The 15,235-nt window shown below is 32.6% G+C and overlaps 4 protein-coding genes across 4 annotated transcripts; 3 read left to right on the plus strand and 1 right to left on the minus strand.

Moving 5' to 3' along the window:
• Positions 1 to 373: 373 nt before the first annotated feature.
• LOC110666403 (probable L-type lectin-domain containing receptor kinase S.5) lies at positions 374 to 3,784 on the minus strand. The gene is made up of 2 exons (XM_058138681.1): positions 2,386 to 3,784; positions 374 to 1,349 (listed from the first exon to the last, which is right to left on the minus strand). Exons 1-2 carry the CDS (start codon positions 3,623 to 3,625, stop codon positions 559 to 561), a joined length of 2,031 nt encoding a protein of 676 aa, XP_057994664.1. The 5' UTR covers positions 3,626 to 3,784; the 3' UTR covers positions 374 to 558.
• Positions 3,785 to 7,125: 3,341 nt separating this feature from the next.
• Positions 7,126 to 8,756, plus strand: LOC110666396 (uncharacterized). Its single transcript, XM_021826881.2, has 2 exons — positions 7,126 to 7,325; positions 8,052 to 8,756. Exon 2 carries the CDS (start codon positions 8,069 to 8,071, stop codon positions 8,513 to 8,515), a length of 447 nt encoding a protein of 148 aa, XP_021682573.2. The 5' UTR covers positions 7,126 to 7,325; positions 8,052 to 8,068; the 3' UTR covers positions 8,516 to 8,756.
• A 1,235-nt stretch (positions 8,757 to 9,991) lies between these two features.
• Positions 9,992 to 11,081, plus strand: LOC110666397 (uncharacterized). The gene is made up of 3 exons (XM_021826882.2): positions 9,992 to 10,449; positions 10,545 to 10,661; positions 10,753 to 11,081. The coding sequence occupies exons 1-3, from the start codon at positions 10,093 to 10,095 to the stop codon at positions 10,828 to 10,830; spliced, it is 552 nt and encodes a 183-aa protein (XP_021682574.2). The 5' UTR covers positions 9,992 to 10,092; the 3' UTR covers positions 10,831 to 11,081.
• A 1,112-nt stretch (positions 11,082 to 12,193) lies between these two features.
• On the plus strand, positions 12,194 to 14,961 carry LOC110666430 (vacuolar iron transporter homolog 2.1-like). The gene has a single exon (XM_021826913.2). The coding sequence runs from the start codon at positions 13,697 to 13,699 to the stop codon at positions 14,597 to 14,599; it is 903 nt and encodes a 300-aa protein (XP_021682605.2). The 5' UTR covers positions 12,194 to 13,696; the 3' UTR covers positions 14,600 to 14,961.
• The last annotated feature ends 274 nt before the right edge of the window (positions 14,962 to 15,235 follow it).

Below are 15,235 nucleotides of genomic sequence, written 5' to 3' on the forward strand. Positions count from 1 at the left end.
AGGCATCCTCCTTGTCAATCTTGGGTATGTTGCTTCGATAGCTTCTTCTGATATATACACAAACAATTAGTTTTTATTTATTTATATACGTACACAATCCATCTTGGAGATGTTTGATTAAATGATTCTCCACATATGACCAAAGGCGTGGAGCTTTGGGAATGCTCTGCAATGTGAAGCATCGAGTACAGTGCAAAGACAGAGCAATGGAAGCTCCGGCAGAACTTGTGGACTCTAAACACCCACGTCTCTACACCTCTTTCGCTGAACTACGATCAATAAATAAGCTTGGACGAGTGCATCTTTATCCATGATGTTAGCTTTGTTTTGTTTAGATAGGACCTTTGCTCTCTCAAATACAGGAAATTATAAATTGGGAAAAAAAAAAACTTATAAAATTCCATTGATCGAAATGTACAAATGCACTTCCACCTGCCAACAATGATCCATGAACTGAATAATCAAACTGAAACAAGAGAAATAAGAATTAGGAATCACTGGAGAAAGGAATTGACTTTGCTAAACGAGAGAGTTGTCTGTGTACCTCCCAGCATACCTTTATGAGCTGACGCATTGAGGAGTCCAACCAGATGTCATGGGAGTTGAATTAGCTGTAATATCTCTGCTGCTGTTGCTGGTGATATCCGGGCCCGTCGCCGACGGCCACACAAAAGCCGGCTTGAAAGGTGGGACGCGGGGCACTGCAACTGATCCTGATATCATCTGAAAGATGTCCTGGGTTTTGGGCCTCTCACTGGCGATAGGATGGGAGCAGGCCAGCCCAAGCAACAGCAGCCTTTGAGCTTCCTCAACAACGTAGTCATTGCCCAGTCTCTCATCAACCGCCTCCAGTAGACGCCCTTCACGATGCAGCCACCACACCCAATCCACCAAGAACTGGAAGTCAGCAATCTTGGTCCAAGGTCGCTGCCCGCACACCACCTCAAGGACCACCGCACCAAAGCCATAGACGTCGGACTCGCAGGTGGCTTTGCCAGTATGAAAGCATTCAGGGGCAATGTAGCCCATAGTTCCAGGCACTCCTTCGAGCTCTGCATAGGAGGTTTTCTCATTATCCAAGGCACGAGCCAGCCCAAAATCTCCTAGGCGAGCATTGAAGTGGGAATCCAGCAGGATGTTGCTGGCCTTGAGGTCTCTATGGACCACTTTTTGGTCGTACTCGTTGTGGAGATACTGCAGCGCGGATGCTACGCCAGCTATGATATTATACCTGAGCTTCCACTCCAGAGTGTTTTTCTCTTCAGTTTCATTGAATATGTGTTTATCCAAGCTACCATTTGGCATGTAGTCATACACTAAAAGCAGCGTCCTGTTCTTGTGGCACCACCCTGTATTCAAAAATAGGTAAATTATTATTTAGTTTTTATATTTAAATAAAATTAATTATTTAATTTTTTATTTTGAAAGATATATTAGTTAATTATTATATTTTATTTTTATTAAATTATTTATTCTATTTATTAATTTTTTTATTTTTAAATATTAATCAATTTACTATTTAATTATTTATTTTAATTAAATTAATTAATTAATTAATTAATTTTTATATTTTAAAAAAATACATTAGTTAATCTTTATAATTTTATTAATTATTTAATTTTATAATTAATTTTTATATTTAAACTATTATAATTCTTTCTTTTTATTTTTTTATCCTCTCTTATTTTTCACTTTATATTTTTTCTCCTTTATCTCTCCCTCATTTTCTCTTTATTTTTTCTTTGTTGATAAAAATGCTATAAGATGTTCACACAAAAAAGTTAATCAGTTTTTTTAAATTTTTAAATAATCAAGAGAAATTATTTTTCAGTAGAGAAAATATAAAAATAATATTTAAAAAATAAAATTTAAATTTAATATCTATAGTAAAATTTTTATTTTCATCTAAAAATATATTTTTCAAAATAATGTATTTTGTAAGACACGTTAACTAACTAATTAATTCTATTAGAATAAAAAAATTAAATAATAATATTTTTTTAAAATATAATAATTAACTAATTAATTTTTTTCAAAATAAAGAGACTATAAATAATAATTTAAATAATACTAATAATAAAAAATTTGATAGATAAAGATTAAATAATTAATTTTATTAAACTATGTTAACTAAATATTTTTTTAAGCATTAACTAAATAATAATTATCCCTTAAAAATTATCAAAAAAATTATCCCTTAAAAATAATCTCATATATATTAATTTTCATGTAATTAAACATTTTATATATGAATATGATTTCACTTTGGGCCGTACAACTCATGATAAAGAATGAATAAATAAATTAATATCTTGCTAAATGAGGATGAACATGATGGGTATTAAAATTAAAAAAAAAAAAAAAAAAAAAAAAAAGAAAACTTACCTAGTAATCGAACAAGATGTTTATGGCGGAGACGGTTAATGATGGTAAGCTCAGCCAAGAAATCGTCTTGACCCTTGAGGTTGTCTCTGGAGAACTTCTTCACAGCGACAGGGACTTTCTCGTTGGGCAGCACTCCTTTGTACACTACACCAAAACCACCTTGACCAAGCTTGTTCTTCTCATCGAAATTGTTGGTCGCATTTTTCAAATCTCTAAATCGGAATTCCCCCGGCGTTCCTGGCAGGCTCTTAAGTGCTCCAAGTAGTTTGAGGTCTGAATCCGCCCTCTTTTTCATCTGATAGTAGGTCAGCCCCACTACCCCAATCAGTAATAGCACAAATACAGGCACCCCAACCCCTATGCAGATCTTGATTAGCTTATTATTATCATCGTCGCCATTCTTGGAGGAGGGTAGCTGCTCAACTGTCAAATTCCAGCCAAGCACACAGTTGAGCTGGATGGCGCTTCCTGTGGAGGCTGCAAAGCCAAAGTAAGAGTTCTGATTCACAAGCCCTTTGAGGTCTAGATCCGCTGTCAGCACAGGCGTAGTGGGCTTGGCCTTCGCTCGCTCTGCCATGTAAACTTGCAGTACCTTTTGGACTCCATCGTAATGGACCCAGATCATGTAAACTTTGGTTCCCACAGGAGCTATCTGAATGCCAAAGTTGGAAAGGGACACGGTCTTGTTGGAGCGGACACTGTGGATATTGAGACCCATGTGGTTGTCATCTGGGTCGAAATCCTGCTTGAATGTGTCAAGCTCAATAGCTACGATGCCATTAGAGGAATCGCCGTCGGTGGTGGAGTTAGTCAAACCCAGGTACTGTCCTTCGCTGTTGAGAGGAAGGCTGAGGTCGGGTGATATTAGGAAGGCAAATCCCTCTCCAGGGCCAGAGGTGTTACTAACCCGAAAGACATTGATGAGGAATGAAGAGTTAAACGAAGCCACCCTTGCAGCTCCTCCTTGTAGTTCCTCCCAGAGAGTGAAAGTGTGATTGAAGAATACGCGGCCGGACCTATTAGAGAGGGTGAAGTTACCGGCAGAATCAGGAGTGACCTGAAGGGCATCGTTGCTGATTGTAGCAGGCGTTAGGACTGCGAAGATGGTGTAGTAAGAACTGTTGAATGGACCAAACTTATAGTCTAATGTTTCCAACTTATGAGCGAGGCAGGCGGGTGGTAAAACGAAGTATAAAACGGTGATGGTGATGTTGATGGTGAGGAGTATGGACAGATCCATTAATATCACGTAAACTATCTCATAGATCACCGAAACTAAACCAGACCAGCAAAGGAGAAGGAGAGACCGCCGCACCAGAAGATAGAGTTGAAGGCTACATCACCATTATTTGTATATATAAAGTAAAGCAAATTGAAAAGAAAGCGTGTTCCTTACATAAGAAACTTGCATTTTATATTATTATAAATAAAGGGCAGACATGTGAGTAATTTTCAAAATTTGGTTAATTTCCATTAAATTTATTGCTTGCTTATTACTTTATTACAGTTTTGAAATTAAAATCAAAAGATTATACTTTCTTTGTCGTCATTTTGATTAAATAATACGTCATAATTTAATTACCGTATTACGTTTGCATGCATTCAATGCAAGAATGGATTAGATAAATTATATAGTATTCCTGTAATTTTATTTTAACATCTAATATAAAACACAAATAAATAATGAAAGAATATATTATTACTTTTTAAAAATCAAATTACATGGTGATTGTAGGTTTTAAAATTTATTTATATATATATATATATATATATATATGTATATATATATGTGTATATGTGAATTTTAATAAGTAAACATGCCCATACATAGATGAATCTCAAAATCTATAATTACCTCATAATTTTTTTTAAATAATAATTATATATTTATTTATGTGTCTAAATAAATTATTATTTATTTGAAAGGAAAATAATATCATATAATTTTTCATTTAAAGATTAAAAAAAAATTACAATAATTAATTATCTCTCTATTTTTTTTTTGTTAATAAATAAAATATATATACCCAACATTTAAGAATAGGACTCGATGTTTTAATAAAACTATGACACCTTTTTCTACTTTTACTCATCACCAACCATCTCAATCTTTTGACTGGAATGAAATAGCATCCCAATGTTCTTCAACCCAAACCATTAATCAACCTCAGCAATGCATACAAAAAAACAAACAAACATGAGTTTATGAAATTAATTAATTTGACCAAGTTAGGCATAAATTGCACTTAATAATAATAGTAATTAAAACTTACATTTACATTATGAGAAATTATTAGGTGTATCCGGTGTGCATACACTTTCTCTCATAATCACGTGAGATTCACTCTCTATATATAATAGAAAGTAATTACTTTCTGTGAGAGAAAAAGTACTATTTTTTAGTGCTCTTGGTATACCTAATAATTAGCCTCACATTATAGCCCTAATTAACTTGAAAATAAAAACAGACTTGCCGCCATTCTTTCATTGCAGCAAAGGAGCTGGTTATCATCAACTTTAATAAACTTTTCTTTAAAAATAAAGGATTCCATTTATTAAATTAATATTTTCAATTAATAAATAATATTATTATTGAAATAATTTGTTTTAAAAAACTATATAGATCTTTCTATTTTTAGCCCGTAATTAAATTTTATTTATTGATCAATGTTGGCTATTAACTATGAAAAGAAAAAAAAAAGAATATATATAATTCAAATTTATAAAAATAAAATAGCATAATATTATGATAATAAATGACAATGAACGTCAAAGAGAATATTTAAAGAAGGTTATTAACTCTAATTAGGTCCACTTTGATAATAAAATCAGATAATTGAATTTCTCTAAGTAAATAATCACAATAATAATAATATATATTAAAAAAACACATCATTATTGTTGTTGTGATTATTTACTTAGAGAAATTCAGTTATCTGATTTTATTATCAAAGTGGACTTAATTAGATTTAATAACCTTCTTTAAATATTCTCTTTGACGTTCATTGTTATTTATTATCATAATATTATGCTATTAAAATTTAATTTTTAATTAAATAATTTCTCAAATTTTTTTATTAATCACTCTATATATTTGTAAAAAAATAAAATTTTAAATATGTATAATAAATTTTATTTTTTATCAATTGTCCCCTTAAATTCTTTATCGAACCTTAATAATTTATAATTTATATATTATGATTAACTAGTTGTCATTAAATTAGATATAAAAATTTAATAATTATTCAAATTTTTATATTTAAAATTAAAATTTGATTAGTAGTGGTTATTGAAAATTGAATTTAATCCAATCTAATATTTTCCTATCACATAATCTAAAATCAGTTTGTTTTTTTTTTTTTTTTAATTTTTCTTTTCTCTCATTATATGGATACAATATTTTTTTTTTTATATCTTCCCTCTTATTTAGCTTTATATTATTTATTTCATTCAAATTCAAAATTTATTTTATTTATATCCATATAAGTAAATTAAATTAGTGACATCAACTCTTATGCAAATTTTAAATGAATCAACTTAAATATACATTTATTTTTAACTAATATGTTTATTTTATTACTTTTTATAAATAATATATTTATTTTATTATTTTACTAATCTCTAATTTTTCATGTCTTTTTAATTTTAATGATTAATATATTTTTAATTTTATACTATTATGTCATATAGTTAGAGGTTTATATTTATTATTTTAGTATAACATAAATTATATATATGTCATTATTCGCCTTAAACTTTTCTTATTAATAAAATATCACCTTTGTGAAAAATTATATAATACAACGATTCCATGTATAATGAATTACATGAAATAATATGTCAATAAAAATTATATAAATAAATATAAGTGAATTATATAATATTCAGTTTTTTTTATGGGTTCAAGATAGTTTTTTTAATAATAATTACCTATTATGCTTAATTATTATTTTTTAATTAATTTTTCATTCATTATATTAATCTTATATAAAATAGTAAGAATATTATATAATTACCCACCTTCTAGATACCGTATTCTATTAAAAGAAATTTAAAAAAGAGTTTTTTTTTTTTACCCCAAATACAATTTATAATCTTATCAGCCTCTTCTAAAGTTCGAGTTTAAAACATTAAAATAAACGGTTTTGGAAATATTATTATTTTAAATGTTATTAAAAAATAATAAAAAAATATTTAATTATTTTAAAGTTTCTATAAATTGTTAAAACATGTTAAAGATAATTTTAAATTAAATTTTAATATTATTTAATTAATATATTAAAAAAATATATTTTTCATAACAACTTTAATAATAATATTAAAATCTCTCAGAAAATATTACCTTAATAACTAAGCTCTTCTTATACTTTATCATTATATTTAATATTATTGTTATTTTATTATAATTTCATCATCATTTAATTTTCATTTAATTTGTAAAATTTAGTTTTTTGCGGTTCAAATTGAAAAGTTAAAAAGTATTTTTAAGAAAATAATTTTAAATACTATAAAGTAATTTTAAGAAATTTTGAGGAAAAAAATAAATTTAAGAAATTATTTTAAGATTCTTTTCACTAATCGACTACCGAGTCTAAAACGGTAAAACCATTTGATCTCATCCAAACAATTGAAATGGCGTCGTTTTTTTGCCGTCTCCAGTGCTCGAAATTTCAAAACGACATTGTATTGTACACTTTTGTTTTTTTTTTTTTTTTTTATCAGATTTGTATTGTACACTTCATATGATAGAGGATGTCGAATCCTTTACGTCTCTATTCTTTTCACTATTCCGTGGGTTAGTCCTCCATTTCCGCTCATTCTCAAAAATCCGGCTAACCCTATCAGTGCCACCACCGCCTTCGTCTTCTCCTCCCGTTCTACAGAAAAAAGGAGCATAACAGAGAGATAAAGAAGATAAACGACATGCATACCCAAATCGAGTAAGGTTTTCTTTCAATTTCTGTATAATTTTCTTCTCTTTTTATCCATCCTCTCAATTGTTATTTTTTTCTTTTTATTTGTTTCCCTTTATATTTTTCAAGTATCGACGTCGACCTGTATCCTACCTGTTCCTGCCATTACCTTACAAAATTTAAAATTTTAGCTCTTTTCGTTTCTAAGTGCTTTGTTGTTATCTGATGATGCCTAATCGGTGGACGTGTTTGGTGTTCTATAATTTTAGGTATTCTATAATTTTAGGTATTCCTTCTATTTTCTTGTTTGTTATAATTCTTGTCAATAACATTACCATATTCTTCAAGCTTAAATCTCTCACAATGAAAAAATTTAGAAATACAAATAAAATTTATAAAAGAATGATATGAATGCATCAATAGGATTGAGAGCGACTTCTGGAATCAGATGAATAACTAATTTCATCAACCAGATAAAGCTATATGTTCATTTTGGCATATGGGTTCTTGTATGATGAAGCCCCTTTGAAATACGAAGATATTTTATAAGCTTGCTCATATGGCATCTCCTAATATGTTTAAATCTATGCAATTGATGTTTTCCTACGTCTGTCAGCCATATATTTTGTGATGTTAATAGGCTGCAGTATTTTGGTTTACACCATACTTTAATTTTAGCAGCGAGTATTATAATTAGCTTGGATTGGAAATAGTTGAAATTCTCATTAAGGTCTTCTGCTTTTGATCTTGCAGTTCTGCTTGCTAAGATCATGCAAGATCCAAGGATGCTACCTTCAGGGGAAATCACAAACTCCGAGCCACGCAAAAAGATCTCAACCTCTAGAGCTTCCTTGAATCCTTTTCAAGGTAATGACATCAGAGAGGTTCAACACGTAAAGGGGCCTTTAAAAGCAAACCAGAAGGCTTCCAAAAGGAGCTTGAAGAATGAGGGGTCTCCGATGATCCAGCAACAGGAGAGATCAAACTCAGATTCATTGCCCGACTCCTCTACATCAGGGAATGAATATCGTGCTCTCAGAAGGAAGTATTTGCTGTTGGAGGAAGAAAGCTTTGGACTGGGGAGAGAGTTGCAGGTGGTAGAAGAGGAGGTCAAGACTCTTGAAGATGAGAAGCTTGCATTGTTAGACCAGCTGGTTGTGTTAGAAGGTCTAATTGATCCTTGGGAAGTGCATCCTCATGGGTTGCAATTACTGTAATCCTTATATGTGCACCTCTTTCTTGGTGATTATTGATTTGTGCGCTTGTATGATATGTAATTGCGTTGCCTACTTTAATGGTGCACTTATATCTGATAGGTCAAGTGAAGTTCCCAGTAGATGTACTCTTAGACCTGTAATTGTTTCCTTTTATGTTTTGATAACTGTAAAATGTCTGGAATTGTTTTTAAATATTTTAATTGAGTCGTTAAATATGCATTCTGCTATGTGCAGCATGATATCTGCAGATTTCACAATGGTTTTGCTAGAAATAGTTTATTTTAATCTCTCATTTCCTCAGGTACGTAAATTGTTCAAAATTTTGATCGACTGAGATGAGTCCATGAAAATTGGGATATGTGATAGTGCAGGTGGTGTCTTCCAAAATTGGGATCTTGCAGGTTTCAGGATTTGTTGTTGTTCTGCAGCGAAGTCTATGAAAATGATCTCGAACTGGGTTCAGGATATGTTTTTCTAAAATTCTAAATCGTTAAGCGTAGGTTAAAAAGCGTAGGTTAAAAAGCATAGAAATGAAGGTGCAATCTTGCAAGATTCACAAATCCTTTTCTGACCATTGCCTATTTTCTGTTAATAATATATTAAATCTAAATAATAAGAGGCAAATTTATCCCACTGATAATCCCAATCTGAAAATTTCAAATGAATTACTATCCCCTAAACTATTATATATGAAATATTGAAATCCTAATGGCATGTGGCTGCGGTGCAAAAAATATAAATTCTGGGTCATATAAAACGGCTGGTAACTAACTTTTGATGTTATGCTTTTAGCTACGAAAACAGTGATTAAAAAATGAAACCAGAAGGGTACAAAATACAAATGATCAATGCGTTCGCGCGATTTTGTGACATAATTAATCACAAAGGGTTTCGAGATAAGCAAGACAACTACCCATAATCAAAGAGAGTTTAGAAGGAATTTCTAGATTTAATTAGGAGAATATTTTACTGATTAAGTTAGATATATGTATTTCTTTTTTTTTTTTTTTTTTTTTCAGAAACAACCTGATATTCAAAGTCTATTGACTTAATTAATTAGGATTCGTATTTAGTAGGCCCACAAACGGTGGTAAAATATCATCTCACAAATTTCAAATTTTAAAGGTGCTTCATGCTAGAGTTCGAATCCAAAATTATTGATTGAGAAAAAAGGGACCTCTGCCATCTCATTTCACTTATTGAAAATTTAAATATATGTATTTCAATAAAAGAGCAATAATAAATGTGCATATCTTATAAATGTATATTTATTTATATTTGAAGAGTTATGATATAATCTGTCTAAATTCTAACTTCAGATAGGTATTCAATTTTGAAATTTTTTGCAATAGTTTAAAAAATTACCCTATAATTTGGATTAATTTCGTAATTAAGCTTATAATTTTTTTTATTAAATTTTTGAAGGATAAGCTTGTAAAAATCTTACAACTACAAATAAAAGGAAAAAAAAAAAAGTATAGAATCAGGCGATAAGTTTACGTGCGGCTGGGCAGCGCTGAGCATTAGGCATTAGCTCCAGTCTTCAGTCTTCACTCTTTGGGTTAGAGAAGGAAACAATGGCTGCAAACTTGTTGTTTTCGTGCAATTTAAACTCAATCCGTGCTCTATATTCCACCATAATGGTAGATGTTAGACCGAGGATACTAAATCTGGATCAACCAACCACGGGGATAACTTGTGGAAGCCGCAAATTTTCTCATAGGTTGCTCGTGGTTGCTGCAACTGAAGGTTCTGCAAACTCCACCAAATCTGAGGAATCTATCCCATCTTGGGCTAGACCAGATTCCGATGAGCTTCCTCCTTGGGCCCGGGATGAAGCCAATGGCAACGCCAACGCCAACTCTGCGAAGCAGAATTTCGAGATTCCCTTCTTTGTTTACTTACTTGCCTCAGCAATTACCGCAATTGCTGCTGTAAGCTTCTTCTTAATTTTCCGCTCTATCTACCATGAAAATTGAAAGGCGATAGATCATAAATAGGTTCACTGATTAGAGTTGAATGAATGCAGATAGGTTCTGTGTTTGAGTATGTGAATCAAAAGCCTGCTTTTGGAATTTTGAACTCCGACAACATCTTCTATGCTCCATTGCTCGGATTCTTTGCTTTTACTGGCATCCCCACTTCCGTACGTAATTTTTTTTACCTCTTTGCAGTGGTCGAATTGGAAAATTTTATCTCCTTAGGATTTTCGTTTATACAGTTTTCTATCTCCGCAGGCATTTTTGTGGTTCAAATCTGTTCAAGTTGCTAACAAAGAAGCTGAGGAACAAGACAGGAGAGATGGATATCTTTAAAGTCAAACCTGCCTTCTTCTAGCATTTTTTTTTTGTGCAGTTCACTTGTGAATACATAACTACGTCAGAGAACAATTTTTATTGATTTCATACTTGAAAGAATATTTTGTGGTTCTTGACGGTGAGATATTCCTTGGTTAATATGCTGAGAAAGCTGAATTTTTTTCTATAACATTGCAATTTTATATGATATGTAGTGTGGAAAAATTCTCATTGCAGAATTATTTCTCACTGTTATGTTGCCCCAAGCATACCCATGTGTCGTTGAATTACCAACAAAGAATTGATATTTTGTTGGATTCATATTGACAATTTGCAACTTTTTTGTATCTTGTTGACCAATGGTATATGCTGTGGAATAGTCCTGACCTGTTGTGCACAAGCATCAATGTGTAAAGCACTTTGATCTTAGCACACTGAAGTGGTGGAGAATAAGAAATGGGACTGATGAGATAACCCTAAACCAGATGAAATTGAGGAAATGGATAGATATAGCCAATTTCAACTAGTTTAGGATTAAATTAATTGAGTTAACTATATATAAAACCCTTTGATTTTCAAGAGAACAAGTTAAAGACTTAGAAAATATAGACAGGGTCTAGATTTGATATAATCAGTCGTTGAGACGTTGTAGAACTTTCTATTGCCAACAGAATCCTATTTTTGCATTTATTCAACAGTTGCTGTTCAGTCTTTTAGAAGTCTAGGATGCAGATATAGTTGTAGATGAGTTGGAAATAGGATGCAGGAGGTGTCTTGGTTTCTCTCTCTCTCTCTCTCTCTCTCTCTTGTGAATTGGGCAATGAGCTGTTTCCTAGTTTTTTTAATCATATTGGTAAACTTTGCGTTTCCATATTTAGAGGACAATCTATGAAGATATCTTTTCAAATGTGAGTGTGATACCATTGTCTAAGGTGTGATTGTTTGGAATTTTAGGTGCAATTACCTAGTCTTATTTATCTTTTTTTTTTTTTTATTTTCCTTTTCCTTTTATTCACATTGGGAAGTACATACTGGAAAGCACTTTCAGAATTCAGCCATTAACAGCCACATTCATTAATCCTTTTTGGCCCCATTTTGAGCCAGAAACGCCAATTCATATTTCCACCAAATTAAGCCCTAAACAAAATCTTTATCATCTTAACCAAGCTTTTCCCTGTTTTTTTGATAGGGTAAATTACTATCAGGTCCATATAGTTTATCAAAATTAACTTTAATCTTTATTTTTTTTAAACCAAATTAAAATGTCCCTGTAATTATAAATGTTCATACTATTTAGTCTCTTTGACCAAAGCTAAAGCAAATTGTTAATGTTTTCTTTGACATAAATCTAACAAAAGAACTAAAGAGATTAATTTTACAAAATATAGGAACGTCTTAATTAGGTTTTTAAAGAAATAGAGACTACGTAGTTAATTTGGATGAATTATAGGGACCCGATGATAATTTACCCTTTTTGATAAGAAACTGACGTTGTTATTAAAAGTTCTAACCTTTTCCCTTTAATCCTCTGTTACACAAACGAACAAAAAGCTATGACTCTTCAAAGTGGTATGTCCATGGGATTTTTGAGTCGTCCATTTTTATTAACGTTAATGAGCTTTAAGACGTTGATTGCATCATTTGCAAATGATTATGCTTAAATGCCTGATGAGCATGTTAACTTTGGTAGAATTACCTTGTTCAGGAAAGTGTTCAATTGATGTTTTGGCACATGTCAATTTTCAATCGTGCGCTGGTGATCCGTGGAATGTGTGATTTGAAGTTTGAAATCCGTAAAAGGCTAGCTTTAAATAATTTACATGGCAGCAAATTATTGTGACTTGTTCATGACTAATTCTTCATGGAACAAAAACCAGTGCTCTATTTTGACACATGCTATTTGGGTATGGTTTATTTATTGTTATCTTTCTACCAGACCAAGTTTTGGCACATCATTTTCAGAAAAAGACTAAAGTGAATTTGGTTTCAAGTTATTTTATACATTTGTTGGTGGGAAATTTGAAGCATCGAGGGCTTGGAAGGCAATTAACTTGCTTAGCGGAATACTGAGTAAACTGTTTCCGTGGTTATTAATATTTGTTCTTTTAACTAATGAGAGAATTTTTATGGTGCTTAGTGGCTGTGTGATTGTGAAGGAAGGTTTTTCCTATTACTTTACTCTGTTGATGCTTCCCATTCTGGCCTCTCATTATCTGCTGAAATTTGTGCATTTTTAAGTAAGGATGAAATTGCATAGTTGAGTTACACACTTTGTGAATTATAGGACATTTGAACAGGTTGAAAGACTAGCTTACAACATGAACCTCTTGAAGAAGAGAGGACTTCTGAAGCATAATAATTTTCGGCAATCTAATGACAGTTAGAAACACAAGAATGCATCAACCAATGATGGACTTATCAAAAAGAAAAGAATTTTCTACTTATTTCCTTTCTGATGGATGTAAGAACTTAAATACAAGCATATCGCTGGTAAGTTGGCTGCACTATGGGTATAATTGCAGTATGCCAGTGGTAGAAACAAACATTTTGCCAAGCTTGAAATGAAGAGACTTAGGAAGTTTCTCCGATTGAAACAAAACAAGACGAGGGACCAAAATTGTAGTACTGCTAGCGCTAAGTTTTGGTATAAGAGAAGACAACAGGATCCTAGACCTCAACGCTTGTAGGCCCTTAGGCATCTTCAGTTGCTATTTTCAAAGAAAAACCTGCTGGAGAAGAATATTATTCTCACTCACAGCATATATGTATTGTATATTCATAGTATTTATAGAAGTCACTCCACGTGCCTTGAGCGTGTCTCAACTTTGTTGCCACACTCCCCCAAATTTCTGTTCCTATATTTAGATCTCCAACTTTCTTTCCCATGACTTCCCCTCAAATATCACAAACTTGTGCTGAACACAAGGTTGAAGAAGCTGATCGTGATAACAAATATCACAAGGCCAAAAGACTGCAACGAGCTCAATGGCTTCGAGCAGCCATTCTAGGAGCTAGTGATGGTTTGATCTCCACTACGTCACTTATGCTTGGTGTAGGTACAGCAGAGGAAGATGGACGATCCATGGTACTATCTGGACTAGCTGGAGCTCTTGCAGGTGCCTTTAGTATGGCTGTTGGGGAGTTTGTTTCTGTCTCAACACAGAGAGATATTGAAAAGGCTACTGTTTCTTACAGTGGTTCCAAAGATAGCGAGCATAATGATCTTGCGATCAAGCTCGACATCACTGCCACTCCGCCTAGCATTGATGAAGAAACCAGGCTTGGTGAGACTAACTTAACTGTGACCCCCTTGGAAAATATCCAGCACGGCACTGAGTCAATAGAGAAAGCGTCGCCAAGTGTAGTCGAGCCAACTTTGCCTTCTACTGTGACTCCCGGGAGGTCTCCTACTCCTACGATCAAACTTCTTAAAGAAGATGCAAGGGGAAGTTCTGGTACATCGCATGATGATAACGGAGAGGAGGTGCTGATCACAAACCCCTACAAGGCTGCAGCTGCCTCAGCTTTGGCTTTTTTGTGTGGGTCTTCTGTGCCGTTGTTGCCTGCCATTCTTCTTACTCAAAATGTTATTAGGATGGTGGTGATTGCAGTGGTCACATCAATTGCTTTGGCTCTTTTTGGCAGCTTGGGAGCTTTTCTTGGAGGTTCAGCAGTTACGACTTCTGCAGTAAGAGTCCTGGTTGGTGGTTGGATTGCCATGGCAATTACATATGGCTTGCTAAAGCCTTTCGACAGTGACGACAAGGGCAGTAACGCCACAGAATGATTCCGGCATCAGACCTGTATGAATCTTCACAACCTACTGTGGCCAAGGAAAGGAGGGATAAGCAATTTTATTTTGCTACATAAAGCCAAAAGTGCTGATACTTGCCGAATATATATTGTTTGACTCCTATGTTTGTGTTCTATGATGTTAGGAACATGAATATTCTCTTGTGGAAACTCCCCTAAAAATAAAAATGCTTCTTAGGAAGTGCGTGAGAGCTGAATTTGCATTATGAGTTTCATGTCTTTTTTTTTTTTTTTTCCCCTTTTTCTTTTTATGTTTTAGTTTAGAAGTCGATGTGGCAAACCTTTTCTTCATTTCTCAATTAATAACAATAAAGAAAGAAAGAATCTTTGGAAGAAATTGTATGAATGACAAGAAATTGAGGCAAATGCATGAGTCCGTGGAAGAGTCACTGAACTCCAAACAACTCGGTCATTGTACCCGCAAATTTTGGGATTCATTGTTGCCGTGATTTAAAGAAATTGCAGCAGAATGGAAGAGCAGAAAACAAAGCATTCAAAACAAAAGGGAAATCAGCAGCTCCCATTATTTTCTGATGTATATATATATATATATATATATATATATATATATATATGCTTCAATACATGGCTGAGATTCAAAAAGTACAAA

The sequence above is a fragment of the Hevea brasiliensis genome, chromosome 16 (assembly GCF_030052815.1).
Source record: "Hevea brasiliensis isolate MT/VB/25A 57/8 chromosome 16, ASM3005281v1, whole genome shotgun sequence".
NCBI lineage: Eukaryota > Viridiplantae > Streptophyta > Magnoliopsida > Malpighiales > Euphorbiaceae > Hevea > Hevea brasiliensis.